This window comes from Uloborus diversus, chromosome 4 (genome assembly GCF_026930045.1).
Source record: "Uloborus diversus isolate 005 chromosome 4, Udiv.v.3.1, whole genome shotgun sequence".
In the NCBI taxonomy this organism is placed as follows: Eukaryota; Metazoa; Arthropoda; class Arachnida; order Araneae; family Uloboridae; genus Uloborus; species Uloborus diversus.
The window spans coordinates 74669046-74685468 of NC_072734.1; the positions used below are offsets into that span (position 1 = coordinate 74669046).

Genomic DNA, 16423 nt, shown 5'->3' on the forward strand with positions numbered 1-16423 from the left:
GCAGCTAGTATTGATTTAAGCAACGTTTGACGAGCAAATATGTCATTTATGTTGACCACGTTGAGAAAAAGTTTTGAAAATGAGCAAATTGTTCTTCCACATTATGATTAGTCCCCCAAACCTTTACATAAGTTCTCTCTTACATAAGCATTTAGATAAGTTCTCATCAAAAAACTCCATTATCATAACATTTGGAACGTTTTGACGATGGCTACAGGTAGGACATCCATGTAACATCCCTTTGTGGATTGATTAAAAATCGAGTGATCAAGAATACGAACTGTTAAGTTAACTTCTTTTTTAGATCTAATTCACCGCAAAAAAGAAGCAGGTCATTTTTCATTCGTAATTTAAGGGTATAAAGTGGAGCTCAGCGTTGCTAATGCTCGAGGGGGGTGGGGGGCTCGAAGAGGAAAAACTATCAAATTCGTTGAAGATGTGGAGGGCAATAAACGCGAAAACCAAATCAAGACTTACATAACATGCACCATACCGGGGAATTAGGCACCAGTTTTCAATTTAAGTAGGACAATTTAAGTATTCCTGTTTCAATTATTCCTCGAAAAAAACTTCACAAACAAAGTAAAGTGCGGCTCAAGTCACGTAGAGAATGTTTTATCATTATCTAGCTTTCAATCATAAATTTTAGTGTTGAAGCATGCATATTTTTCTTAATGGGAAAGTTCAGCTTGAAATGACTTGAGCGCACTTTTCTTCGTTTGTGAAGTCTTTTTCTTGGAATGATTGAAAACTACAGGAATACTTAAATTGTCTTTTCTGACCCAGAAAAGTTATTTTATTTTTTTGAATGCATTATGATAAGTGCTTAATATTTTTAAAAAAATTCTGTTATTTTAAAGTTTTTCGTTTTCAAACAAAATTTTACTTTAGAGTTTCATTTTTTTATCGTTAAGTTGTACTTTAAGATTAAACAAATCATTTAGTGAAATTCCGAAGTCTCTAAGTAGTCTAGTTGCTGAGATATAAGCAAAAGAATGGTTCACTGTGTATAAGTTACTTGTGATAAAGATCCTAGTATGTCTCTTTATTTAGCCCCGCTATCGATTATTGACATAGATAGAATAAAAACCCAAAGAAAGTAACGTCAGTGAATAAATTTCATTCTTGTTCCAGAGAAGCTTTAATTCAAAATTTTCATTATGATTACTATTAGCATTACATTTGCAAGGCAACAAAAGTTGTAACAATGGTGTTTATATTTAAACATTTAATGGGGAAATTACATGAAATTTGCTATTTTCCATCCTAACCGAAATAATAATTTTATTTCAAAATTTTCTTTTTTAGCGTTAAGTTGTACCTTAAGATTAAGCAAATCATTTAGTGAAATGCAGAAGTCACTAAGTGATCTAGCTGCTGAAATATAAGCAAAACCAAACCTCAGATTACTCCGTGACAAACGGACCAAGTACAATAAAAGTGCTTAAAAAGTACTTAAAAAAACTTATTTCGAAAATATTTGATCACAGTGACCCATGTATATTTTGTTTTCAACTAATTTTAATGCATAGATTCGCCCTATTCCGAGCGCCAACTACTTTGGCTACACTAACTTTCTCCTGTAACTTAATATCTCATCAATAATGTAAGTTCTTCTTATAAAACACCATCGTGTATCACATGATCATTACGAACACCTATCTGCAAACATTTCTAAGCGTTCAACTTATATTTTATTCAGATTTTAAACTCTTTTTTTTCTTCATTTTTTCCGTTTTAAACTCCTTCGAGACCAAGTTTTTGCAGCCAATTCCTTTTCATGTACCTGCCTATACGACTTCTTTATAATATCTCTGAAAAACTTATATAAGCTTGAACTGTAGCCAACGTTTGCTGAGTAGTCTTTTTGTTTACTGAAACTTCGGAAGATTGTTTCCAGCATCAGGAAGAAAGCGCTTTCCAAATACCTTTCAAATGGCTAACAAAAAATTAGGATGAAAAAATGTTTGAGAGCCGCTTATTGAAGAGTTTTTTAAATAAGAAAATGGTTGATGTTTTTTTTTTTTCATTCCATTTTGATCGTCTCGAACGCATTTTGAATTTCTAACAGGGCAATAAGTTTCGTAATTTTTTATATCTGTATATTTTTATTCTTTAATATTCTTTCCAAATACTTTTATCTTATGAAGAATAGAATACTTTACCCTTGTGGTGATTGTATAAGTCCATAGTTAAAAGCATCACTATTAAAAATTGTAGAATTGGGCTTTAAAACGCTGCATATTGCAATACTCGAACAAAAAGCAATATCGGTATTTGGTATTTTTTAAAACGTGATACGAAACACCGGCATTAAAAATTTCTCAAAATAGGATTTAAAAAAAAGACATGTTTTGTTTCATCTTATGTAATTAAAAACTGAGCGCATGTATCTATGTATGTACCTATGTATCTATCTATGTATCTACATACGGCGAAGTTACTTCTTCCGAACGCCAGTGACCATCAAACCAGGTATCAACAGATTCATAATTTTCCCGTTTTTATGTTTGGCCATTTAACATAATCCTCCAATAATGATCAGCGGAGATATACAGGGGCTTCCAAAAGTGTTCTTACACCTTGAAATTTTGTAGTAAAACCAAAATAAAACAAAACTGAATTCGAATATGAAGTCCAATTTTTTTCACAACGTTCTTATGCCATTCTTAATAAAACCCAGTTTTTTTTTCTTCAAAATATTGCCTGATTTTATTTTTGAAATGTGACAAAAAATTAAGAGACAGAAAAAATCTACCACAAAAGTCATCGTAAACTGAAATATATTCGAATGAATTCATGATTAAAATTATCACATGCCGTTTTTTAATTATTTTTGCATTATGTTGACACTAAACTCATTTGGCTTTAATTTTTTGGTTATTTATTCCCTCATATTCAGCTTATTTTTTTTTAATTGCAGGTATGCGTAAAAAAACAACAAACACGATTCGAAATTTAACTTTTTTAATTCACAATAGCCGCAAATTGGTTTGAAATGTCTCTAAATTATTAATCGTTAATTTATACCATTCTATAGTAAAGTGCTTTATAAAATGCTTTAAAGACCCGAGCAATGCCGGGTACGGGAATGCTAGTATATTATAATTTTGTGAAAAAGAGTGTATTAACTTTAATTATAAGCAAATATAAAACACTTGGAGTGTTTTAAAATTTTTGGCAAACGATTCAAAACAAAGCTCTTATTTGCTTGCAAAAGCAATGTTACTAAGTTTAAAAATACACTTCAATAAACGAACAAGCAAATAAACAACACAAAAAGTTAAAATAACATGAAAAATAAAAAAATCCCCAAATAATTTAACCCCTAATAATTACTGCATGAGGAACGAAAATGTCAACTGAAACTTTAGTAATGGAAAATTTTATCGCTTGTTTGGCATGTTCCACGTTATAATAATTCCTACTATATTATGCTTTTTTCTTTGTACAATTCATGAAGGTTTTTAAAAATGTATATATTGAGTTTAGATTCAAAACTTGAAGGCGCATCCATAATTACAATTAATCATGCATTTACAATGACAGATTTCTTTGTGGAAATATGCTGAAAGACACTCGGTGACGTTTTTAAAATTGTAATTTTTTCTGAGTACATTTTAGAAATTGTTTTTGTGAGTAACAAATAGGGGAAAAAACTGGTTTTCAACAAGCAAATTTTCTGTAATTCTATACTTGACAATTATTTGAATAATAGATAATTGCCAAAATAATGCCCGGAAATATTTTGGTAGCAGAAATAACGATTTTTTTGTCAAATTTAATTTAGAAGCTAGTACTTCTTCCCTTTTTATGGATATCGAAAGTGAAATAAAGATTACTATAAATTTGGCGACAGAGTCAATTTCTCAATTATCGAAACACCTTCTTAAATATTAAAATTTTGGGGCGATTTTAGGATGAGATTACTGCTACTATTATTAATTGTTACTGTTATTATTACGCATCATTTTTTTTTTTTTTTTTTGAGCAATCACGATTGCTTATTGTTCTCACTTGACTGTTTTTGGCGTTCCTTTGATTTTTCCCACCGTCACCCTCCGCACCATCACGGTCGACGGGCTCCTCACGATGCTGCGCCTCTAGCAAAAGCCGTCTCCAGGTTCCATCCACGTCCAACTCACACGCGCATACATACACAACTACACACACACAACTACACACACACACACACAAACACATACACACACATACACCTACGTACACATACACCTACACACACATACACACATACACCTACACACACACACCTATACATACACACATACACACACAAAAACATACACACAACTACCCTCAGATTCATGCCTTCACACAGACACAAACATATATGCCTGCACACATACAACCCTCCCCCACAGACACAAACACACATGCCTACACACACATACACATAACCCGTACACACACACACATACCCCCACACACAAACACACACGCCTACATACACACACTCGTGATTGCGAAAAACATAATTTGAATTCAAGATGTCAAAATTCAAATTATTTTTTGAGCAATCACGATTGCTTCTTGTTCTCATTTGACCGTTTTTGGTGTCCGTGCCTTTTTCAACTTGGACCAGAAGCCTTTGCAGCACCACCGCCCACCGTCCTCTGCAGGCGGCGCGGCTGCTCCGGTTTTGAGCTATCCGCTTCTCCTGGTCGGAGGCGTCCATGTCCTACACACACGCACGTTCACACACATACACTCACACACGCCTTCGTGCATACACACAGGTCTACGCACACACACAACTAATGCACAAGTAACCGCCCAGGAGGAGAGGTAGACTTGGGGGGGGGGACAGGAGCCGTTTATAGAAACAATAACTCCAATGAGTAGGGTCCTGTCTCAGTTCGTGATTGCGAAAAACATAATTTGAATTCAAAATTTCAGAATTCAAATTAATTTTCTTTTTTTTTTTATTTTTTATTTATTTATTTATTTATTTATTTTTTTGTGACATTAGAAATATCGACATATTTTGGCTACGAGCACAGCAAACAAGACTTCGTTCAGTTCCCCAAACTTTTCATCTGGCGATGGCGGTCGAAATCAAAGCGAATTATTTATCAATCTCGCCAAGTATCCCAAACTACACTGAAGTAAGAAGTATTCCGAATTTTATTGAATCATTTTATTTCGATTTTACAATTGTGGGCTTCAAGGAGATATTTAACAAACAGTCAAAGCTTTTGGATCATATGAGAGTTGAAACATCGTTGAAAGGAGCAGTTTATTTTCTTTAGTAGTTCAAATCTAATTCTATGTAGCCTGATTGTCCAAAAGTCTCTTTTTTTATATCAGCGAGATTTTGGGCTCTAACGCAGCGAACTTGTTACATATCACATCCATCGCCAGGGGTATGCTTATGCTTTCTTGATCGGCGTTTTCTGGTGGAGCGACGGCGTCCAGACGTCTTGCGACGGCCAGAAGAACGGCGTCTTCTGGATCCCGATCCTTTTCTTCCTCCCGATCTTCTGGATCTCGTCCTGCGCCTGCCTCCGGACCTTCTTCTACTTCCGCTTCGACGTCTGCGTCTGGCTCTTTCCGCAATCTTGTACTTGCCATCTGTTATGGTCAAAGTACCAGACTCTACGGCATCTTTGGGGAAAGTCGAGATATCCCTTGTCTGTCCCTTGACGTTTAGTCGATGCTTGGAAGTTAAAACGTTCTTGATTTCTTGCACTGATGGTTCTTTCTGTCCTTGAAATTCTTCAATGTATTTTCCAACTTCTTTGTTTATGAGCTCCTTTTCTCCAACATTTGAACTTTTAGCTTTTGATACACCATTGACCGGCACATGGGCTGACGATTTACCCTTCCCTGGAGCGTTTTCATGAAAATTTACAGCATCCATATTGAAAAATTTTTGATTTCTGACAAAATTTTTAACGGAACTATTTCAGTATTGATTTTAGTTTGAATGTAAAAATTTTTCGAAGAATATCTCGCATTTAAGATCGTAACTGTGCGCATGCAAAATGCAGAAGTCTCATTCAGGTACCAACTGATCTCAACCAAGGCTTAACTCAATAAGCGTCGCGATAGAAAACGCTTATCACAATAAGCGACGTCTTAACACAGCAATCGATTTTTAAACTTAGTTTTTAAAATTAAACCAAAATACTAGCAACTACTCGTATTTCAAATACTCTCATGAAAATACTACAAGTTCTGAAAATAGTTTTCGGCTTTGTTAAATTTAGCAGCCTAGTGATTACAACAACAGACAAAAAAATGCAATTCACAACTCCAACAAACTATAGGGAGCGCTGCAGCCACTGTCTAATGGCGGATGAAAAAGGTAAAACAAACACATGCCGTAACTTATAACTTGCTTTGACGCTTAGTGATTGGCAGTAATTTTTCATCGTGTTTGTGGAAAGCTTTCTTTTCTATTCTCCTGAAATTACATTACACCGCAAACTGTCTGAAACCTGTAATTTACCCCAAAGAAAACACTTGGAATGGAATGTTTTACCTTTTTCTTTAGTGTTGTTAAACACTGCAAGGTAGCGTATTGGAGCTCTGGAGTTGCGAATGCCAGTACTGATATTTTTTAAAACGGGATACCAGACTAACGGAATTATAAATTTCTAAAAAAGATTTTAAAAACAAAATTGTTTCATTGCCATATTTTTTAATTTTACAGAAAATGCGTTTTTTGAATTTTTTGTGAAGAAAAATGAATATAATAAAACACCAATACCAGCAAGAAATAAAGCTTATAGTTTATTCGCAACTCCAATAAACTATAGGGGGCGCTGCAACCATAGTTTAATGGTGGATGAAAAATTTAAAATAAACACATGCCGTAACTTATAACTTGCTTTGAAGCTTACTGAATGACATTAATCTTTCATTGTGTTTGTGGGAAGCTTTCTTTTCTACTTCTCTTACATTACATTACACCACAAACTGTCTGAAACCTGTAATTTACCAGAAAGAAAACACGTGGAACGGAATGTTTTACCTTTTACGGTAGTATTGTTAATTACCGCAAGATAGCGTATTCGAGCTCTGGAGATACGAATTAAAGAACACTGTGGGCACATTTTAATGCGGCATAAAAATTCAAGTGATTTTAAGAAGCTTTTTTTTCCCCTTTACTTTGAAAACTGAATTTGATATAAAATTTTTGACACGTTTAATTAAATACTAGGGAACTCTGCTCCCTGCTCGTTAACACTCACTAACCCTCGAAGATTGCTTTACATTCTTATTTGATTCACAAAGATTTAAATCGTCCATTAGAAAGAATCAGATTAAAAAGGCGTTACGAGTTCTGTTTGAACAAAAAGCACCCCTTTCCCAGGTTTTAAACTAACTTGTTCTAACTTGCATAGCTATAGGTGCTAAGGGGCTCCTGAGCATTGCAAAATTGCAGTTTTGCCACCACCACACTAGACTCTAGTGTGGTGGTGCTTGAATTGTGTTGAGGCTAGGATTTCCCATTAAAATAGAAACCCTTATATATGCTGTTCAATGTCAATGAGAAAAATGGAACAAGCTTTATTTTACGCTTAAAAAAAATCTCTTTTGAACGATGTCGTGTTTAGCAATAACTATAAGGATACGATTCACACACGACAAACATTTATTCTACAATTCTACAACATGAACACTACAGATACATAATCTAATAATTTTGCGAATAAGAATGGAACTCAAACGGAAACCATGGCAACCGCAATTTAACACAGCTTGGTAAAATATTAATAAATACTTGTTGCCAGGTTCAAGACACAACAGTCCCTCTGCGACTAAATATAACGTTACAAACCAAGTCTCTTAGGTGCTTTCCTAATTCTGGTCGAGCGTCGCAAAGGCACAGTAGTCGGGGAATTAACTTCTAGGCTCGGCTCAGGTGTAGGCACCGGTAATGGTGTTGATGAGGGTTCTGATGCAGGAATGGAACTATCTGGCTTTTCTACCTCACTTGAATCAGATATTGCCTCTGGTTCCTCAGCACATTCTGAAATTTTAGGAACACAATTTTCAAGAGTTGATTCAGTTGTCTCCAAGGATTGTCCACACTTCCTTAGCTGGTCAACATGTCGTTTCCATATTTCATTTCGGACTTGTACGCTATAATTCAAAGATGCATCACGGTTGATCACAGTACCTATCTTCCATTTAGGCGGTCCTGCATAATTCCTCACGGCTACCTTCTCCCCTTCGACAAACTCACGTGTAATTTCTTCTGTCAAGCAGTGAGAGCTTTGCTTTTGCATCACATGTTCTCTTACATTAGGTTTCAAAATATCGAGCCTGGTACGAATACATCGTTTCAAAAACAAGAAACTTGGAGTTTCACCTGTTAATGTGTGTGGGGTTATACGATACTGCATCAAATATCTCTGGAGTTTCACATTAATATCTCCAGGATCGCTTTGACTAGATTTCAATGATGCTTTAAAACCTTGAACTAACTTTTCTGCTTGCCCATTCGTAGCAGGATGATAAGGAGCAGAAGGTCTATGCTTAATGCCATTCATTTTCAGGAATTGACGAAATTCGTAACTTGTGAAACTTCGACCATTATCGCTCACAACCGTCAATGGAAGTCCATAATGGGCAAATAGAACTCTTAAGTATTCAATTGTTAAGTTCGATGTAATATTCTTCATTGGTATTACCTCCACCCATTTAGAAAATGCATCAACAACCACTAGAAACATTTTCCCCATAAATGGACCAGCAAAGTCGACATGAATCCTTTGCCATGGGCCATTCGGCCATTCCCACGGATGTCGCTTGATTCTTGATGGGTCATTTCTAGTTGACAAGCAAGCAGCACAATTTTGGACAAAACTAGTTATGCTCGAATCTATACCCTGCCAATAGCAGTAACTTCTTGCGAGGGCTTTCATTTTAACAATTCCTGGGTGTCCTACATGGAGCTCCTCCAAGACAGCTTTATGGTACTTCTGGGGAATGCAAACTCGATGACCATACATAATGCATCCTTGTTGCAAAGAAAATTCGGATTCTTTACCTTTCCAGGGTAAGGGCAGCTCAGTTCCAGTTCGTAAACTTTCATAAAGTTCAAACAGTTTGCTGTCAACTTTGGTCGCTTTAGCAATTTCACTTGCCGTAATCGGAAGCACTTCAACTTGTAAAATGTTAGCTGCATCTGCATCTGTAATATGCTCTACCTTCCCGGTTGACAATGGCAATCTTGACAGAGCATCTGCGTTTCCGTGATCCTTAGTGTTTCGGTACCTTAATAGTATAACTGAAAGCTTGTAAAAACAGTGCATAGTGAACCATTCTTGTAGCAGAAAGACATGGTAAACTTTTATTTGGAGCAAAAATTGATACTAGGGGTTTGTGATCAGTGACTAAGTGAAAATGGCGTCCAAACAGGTACTGGTAATATTTCTTTACTGCCCAAACAATACTTAGAGCCTCCTTGTCAATTTGAGAATAATTGCGCTCTGTTGCTGTCAGGGATCTCGAAGCAAACATAATCGGCTTCTCCGAACCGTCTTCAGTAATATGGCTCAACACAGCTCCAATTCCCACTGGTGATGCGTCTGTTTGCAGTACAATGGGTAGCTTCGGATCATAATGGCATAATACTCCTTCTGATGATATTTCTTGTTTTAGCTTCAGAAAAGTATTCTGACATTCTGTGGTCCAGCAAAATTTGGTTCCTTTCTTAAGTAGCTTATTTAGTGGCGCAACACAAGTGGATAAATTTGGTATGAATTTTCCATAATAATTCACTAACCCTAGAAAACTCTTTAACTCAGAAACGTTCTTCGGAACAGGCGCTTTCAAAACTGCTTCAATTTTTTCTTGAGTTTTGTGCAGTCCAAATTTGTCGATTTTGTGACCACAAAAGTTTGCGGAATCGTTGAAAAATTCACTTTTACTCTTGTTAACTTTAAGTCCATGTTCAGAAAGTCTTTCTAATACTTGTTCTAATCTGCTTAGATGTTCTTGATCGTTACGGCCCGTTACGGTGATATCATCCAGAAATACATGCACTCCTGGGATTCCGGATAACACTTGTTCAATACTACGTTGCCAAACAGCAGGGGCTAAGGCGATTCCATAGTTCATTCGTTTGTATCTGAATAAACCTTTATGTGTATTTATAGTAAGTAAATGACGATCCTTTTCATCAACCATCATTTGTAAATATGCCTCGGTTAAATCTATTTTAGTAAAAGTCTCTCCGCCAGCCAAATTCGCAAAAATGTCCTCGATTCTAGGTAAGGGATATTGCTCAATATTAAGTCCAGGATTTATTGTCACTTTATAGTCTCCACAAATTCTCAATTTACCGTTTTGCTTTACAACAGGTACTATTGGTGTTGCCCAATCACTATATTTAACTGGTTCAATGATATCTTCTGATACTAATCTAACGAGTTCTGCTTCGATTCGTTCCTTTAAAGCAAATGGTACTGGTCGAGGCTTGAAAAATACTGGCTTGACACCAGGTTTCATTTGTAGACGACAGCTAAAGTTTTCCCATTTTCCTATCCCTGGAGTAAATATTTTCTCATGTTTTTGTAACAATTCTAGTAGTTTATTGCTACGGGAGTCGGATTTGTAAGCACAAACAGTCTTAATTTCTTTCCAGTCAAGAGAGAAACTTCTTAACCATTCTCTTCCAAATACTGCACTCACTTTTTCATTCACTAAATAAATCTTCTTGTTGCTACTTTGATTCTTATACCGAACTTTGACATGTGCTTCTCCAGCGGGTATGATCACAGAGTTGTCAAAATTACGGAGTATCATATTCGTCGGTTTAATCACTACCAATGAACACAGTTTCTTAAAATCAGTTACATTCATGCATGTGACTGCGGCTCCAGTATCTAATTCAATGTCACACTTTTGGTCTTCAATAAAAACTTCCAAATATATTTTATCTCTTGCTTGTGTAGCAGATTTTACATTAACCCATTCTTTGCCCCGGCCGATACAGGATCGGCCGCGCAGTTTGTGTTAATACTGCCCCGGCCGATTCAGGCTCGTCGCAAGAAAATGGTTCCTAACTGCCTTCGACGAACCTGTGTCGTCACGGCGTTTCTAGCAGTTTTTGCCTCGGCCGAATAAGTGTCGGCGATCCTTCCAGGGGCAGAACCCTGTTATTGCGCTTCTCTGTTGGGTTCTGGTGCTTTTCGAGGAGCGGTAATCAAGCTCTTTTCCTTAGACAAAAGGGATGTAACTTATGGTATTTCACGAAACTTGTTGTAATTTATTTTATTTTACTAAGATATTAACCTTTCAAGTACTCCTAGATGGGACACGTATAATGCTTCAAATAATCAGGCATTATATTTTTATCTTTTCGCGGAAACTTTGTTTCTTAGCATTCTGGCATTTGAACTCCTGATGAACAAGTGTGAAAATATTTCCTTACACATTTAACAATATTTCTATGCCTGAATAAAGCAAAAAAACATAATTTTTTTTTCTTGTTATGAAAAATCCACCTTCTTACGCAAGCAACCTTCACTAAATTGTTCAAAATCCTCAAATTTTATAATTTATTTTACACAACATTTTTTAAAAATTATCTTACACATCTTAAGTTTGTACGAGTATTTTTTTTTTACAATTATAATATGTTTGCTACGCTTTTTATTTATTTTTATACAATTATTATTTTTTATTATTTATTTATTTTTAAATCGTGACATTTTCAAACTTAAATTTTAACTTTTTATATTCACGGCATCCTTTGATGGGTTTTTAGTGATACAGTTTTGAAAATTTTTAATTTCGCAAACAAAAATTATGACGACCGCATTGATTATACGTAATAGTTGACCCTGCAAAACATAAAATATATACTACAGTACAAATGAAATTATAATATCTTGAGTTCTTTTCGCTTTACTCATACGAAACGAAACATTCCTTTTCTCCCTTTCTTTTTCAGATTTTATTTATTGTTTTAAAATAGCTCCAATGTTTTAACTGCACCTTCTTTTATGAGATTTTAAAAGTAAAAATAAAATATTTGGTTTCTTTTCAATAATCAAGTTGCCTTAATTAGTAAATAATCCTATGAAACTAACTAAAATTTATCCAAATATGTTTTAAAATAAGAAAAACAATCCGACTCGATTTCAAGCAAGATTTCTTTTTTTTTTTCTTCTGAAGACATGTTCTCAAATACAAGCAGTAAAGCTTGCTTTGAAGTTCCTTTCTTTTCAAACTGTTTTGTTGTAAGAAAATAATGTGGAAGGGTTGACCGCAAGACACCAAGGGGGACATCTCCTTAGGGAGTCTGCCCAGGCAGTCTCTGTTATTCCTCTCTCAGCTGGGGGCTTTTAGTTGCATGCACAAAAGTATCCTTTAGGGAAATAGGGGATTAGCCGCAACTTTTGATCTTTTGTAATCATTTATCTTTAAAATACTTCCCACGCTTGAGCAACTGATATCTGGACACTCAGAAGGGATTTAAAAGTCATCGCAATTACGATAAAAGAACCGAAAAGCAAAGAGATGTCTCTGTGTTTATTGGTCGTTTTGAAGGGTCACAATGTATCAAAAGGCACCGAAGAATACTTTTTATCCGCTTGGAAAATCATTCCCACTGTTAAAGCGTTTTTGTCCATTCAAATGCTCCCCTTGCTCACAGGTTGGATCGATCAGTCAATTGTTTGAAGAATGTTTTGTTGAGCCCTTTTGAAAGGTAGATCATCTTACATTTGAAGTTTTGATTTCTTAAGTGTATAAAAAGAAAATAATGATATACTGAGATAAAAGCAAGAAGAAAAATTATTCAATAAAATAATTAGTGTTATAAATATAATTGCTTTTCGTCCTATCCTCTATTGTTTATTATTTTCCCGTTATGTAAATTTAATGAATATTTCAGCACATATTAGCAACCTTGTATTTTATTGCACTATTTAATTCAGTGCCAAAAAACTAATAAAGCGAAGCGATTTTCGAATGCAAGCTGAACAGCAAAAACAACATTAAAATCCCGAGAGCAAAATGGGGAGAAAAGCGCTATTACAACGTAGCAAAAAGCTACTTCGTTCGTTATCTGCGGCATCCGCGTTAAGGGTTTTCGGGCTGGTCATGGAATGGGTTAAGAACAGGGGCATTGTCAGAACACGATTCAATTTGTTTCACAATTTCAGTTTTATTTCTTTTTGAGCGACAGACCTTCGCCAAATGTCCTTTCTTTTGGCAAATTCGGCATTCCGTGTCTTTGTGTTTACATTCATGGGCTAAATGAAGCGTACTGTCACACCTATAACATTTGCGAGATGATTTTGCTGCTTTTCTTTGAAATTCTGGCTTTTTAAATTTATTCGAAACAGTTTTAGCAACTTTATCTTCCGAACTATACAGTTTATTAATATGTACCATTTTATTTTGAATTTCATGCACATCACGTTGTGCCGATTCCATAGCAAAAGCAATTTCTTTCGCCTTTGCGTAAGTCAAATTATCTTACGCCAACAACTTCTTCTGGATGTTTTCATTTCTTAAACCCATGACTAATTTATCTCTTAGCATTGTACTTAAATTCTCGCCAAAATTACAGTTCATCGACAATTTTTGTAATTCAGCGCAATATGTAGTAATATTCTCACCTTCTAATTGATTACGCCTGTAAAATCTGAAGCGTTCCGTCATCTCCAACGGTTTTGGATTCAAATGTTCAGTTAATGATGTTACAATGTCATCATACTCCAGATCAGAAGGAATTTTTGGCGTAGCCAAATTCTTCAATAATTTGTAAGTAGTAGCTCCCATTAAACTCAAAATGGCTGGTACCTTCTTAGTCTCTTCAATCTCATTCACTAAGAAGTAAGACTCAAATCGTTCTACGTAACTTGGCCAATCTTCCACTGCAACATCAAATGACTCAAAATTAATGCTGGAAGATCCCATCATCCTCGTCGCCAACTTGTTGTCGTGTTTAGCAATAACTATAAGGATACGATTCACACACGACAAACATTTATTCTACAATTCTACAACATGAACACTACAGATACATAATCTAATAATTTTGCGAATAAGAATGGAACTCAAACGGAAACCATGGCAACCGCAATTTAACACAGCTTGGTAAAATATTAATAAATACTTGTTGCCAGGTTCAAGACACAACAAACGACATAGAATGTTTAGGGGTACGGGAAATCTTTCATCCTTTAAAAAGGTAATTTATGTGAAATTTTAGCAAAAAAAAAAAAAAATTATAAAAAAACTTATTTGAAATTTAAAATAAAAAACCCCATGTGTAAACCGCCGGGGGTCGAAGTAGTTTTGTACCAAATTTTAAGGCTGTACGTGCTATGGGGACTTCTGGACGCAGGTCTGTCACAGAATTCTTTTTACAAACATAACTTACTTAGAGAACATGAACGACGGTGAACCCTTTATAAAACCCTGTACATGAACCTGGGCGGTACAATAAATTCTGTGTATTGTTTTCGCTGCATAATGGGGTGGTTTCCTTTAGTCAAAAGTACTACTTTTAGTCATTGAAATGGATAGAATGAGCAAAAAAAAAATAATAATAATAACATGGACTCAGAAAATACTTTCACTTTCCCAACAGTTTTTTTTTTTAATTAATTTTTTAAAATGTCAGATTTTTCAAATAAGGCGTGGTCTTTATGACGTCACAAATGATGCATTTTGCCGCATCTTTCTACTACGTTTCCACGTTGATAATCAAGCAGCGAATTAAAATTGCGCTTTACGCTTGCTATTAACCATATCGTTGCCAATGCACGTGAGTAAAGATGCGAATTAAATATTTTGTTTTGTGAATGGCAACATTGAATGGCATTTCATCATTTGTGATGTCACACGACAGAAATGTAAACAATGAAAGCGCACCGATTTAAGTATTTTTTTAAAAATATTAAATTTAAATAAATTATTTAAAAAAATGGTCAGATCCTATGTTTTTAAGCATGCTCTTTCAGAAAAAAATACTTTTAAAATTATTGAAACGACTCCATTCTATCAGTCGCTTAATCATGTTTTCTGTGTTTCAGTTATGGTTGTGAAGCTCAAAATGTTACAATGTTCTTTACACCTGAAACTCCTTATGAAAATAGTGGACCAACATCATATTATATAAATTGGTAAGTTTCTTTTTCTCAATTTTTTAACTGCTAAATGTCAACGCAATATTTTATTTGTAGGAGCCTAAAACATTCTGTTTGAGTTATTTTTCAAAATTCCAACTGAACCCGGAAACACGATTTTTTGAGCAACTTCACAAGACAAAACTGAACTGTTTGTTACAAATGTGTGAAGTGACGCTTGTCAACCTATGTATGGTCATATAACTAGAAATGATCGTTTTTGAAGTGAAACTTTTTATGCGAGGGCTTTAAAATTCTTATCCTCAACCTCTTTGTGTGACGGAAGTGACGTAGTTGTTTTTTAATTGTTGCCAAAAACAATGAATAATAATAGCAATTTAAAAAGTTAGTTTTATTAATAAATTCAACAAATTTATTTCTATGCTAAACCTAAGAAAGCATATGTTTCTGGATTTTGTTCATTTTAAATTTTTCAAATAATGCAGGTTTTCGAAGATGTCTTCCCATTAAGTCAAGTTAAGGCCCCTATATAGATTTACAGTGCTGGCCAAATTATTAGACTGTTTTAAAAGCAAATTCTTTATTGATTACATAACTATAGACACATTAACGAACAGTAAAATAATTATCTAATATTTAGTATGCATTCCTTTGTTCTTGATGAGCATTTTAAGTCTTTTTGGCATACTTTTCACAAGGTTTACACCATTTCTTAACTTTTTAAAAAAGCAGGGAAAAAATGTTTATACTCACTATTATATATACTCACATACACATACTCATTAATTACCTAAAACTAACTTTAAATATAACAGAACACACTAATAAAAAGAACTAGTGCACTGTTTAAGCTAATTGAGGTTATGTTCCTGGTAGGGAGATAAACAAAGAACATAAACAAAGCAGACAGTGCTGCAACCTGCAAGCATTAAATTATGCTAAAATAACGTAATAATCAGTGTACAGTATGTACTATACTTTAACAGTAAAATAAATAGTATTTTATTACAAAAAATGTACAAAAAACAAAAAACTCTTTAGTCAAATAATTTGGCCAGCACTGTATATAGCGGCGCTAAGTCAAGTCATCTGTTTAAAAAGTGTAATCCACTTTGCTTGCTTTCAGCCTTGAAATTAGTTTGTTAACTTTTATTAACATAAAAAAATTTTGAAAGAAAAATAGAACCGACTTCAAAATTGCTCTAAAAAGTGAAAAATAATTTTATTCTTTAAACACCATCGATAATACTTTTAAACATAATTTTTGAAGTTAGTGCAAAAACAAAAAGTAAAATCCATTGTAACCATGCTTCTTTCATATTTTTATCAAAAAAGCATCT

At 34.6% G+C, this 16423-nt stretch overlaps 1 protein-coding gene across 1 annotated transcript in view; it reads left to right on the forward strand.

The window, feature by feature from the left end:
- The window catches only part of LOC129220636 (potassium channel subfamily T member 1-like), a 173994-nt gene that overhangs the window by 24972 nt on the left and 132599 nt on the right, over positions 1–16423 (forward strand). The window contains exon 4 of the mRNA XM_054855066.1: positions 15030–15119. Coding sequence (XP_054711041.1) covers positions 15030–15119 — 90 coding nt within the window. The remainder of the gene's footprint in view (positions 1–15029; positions 15120–16423) is intronic.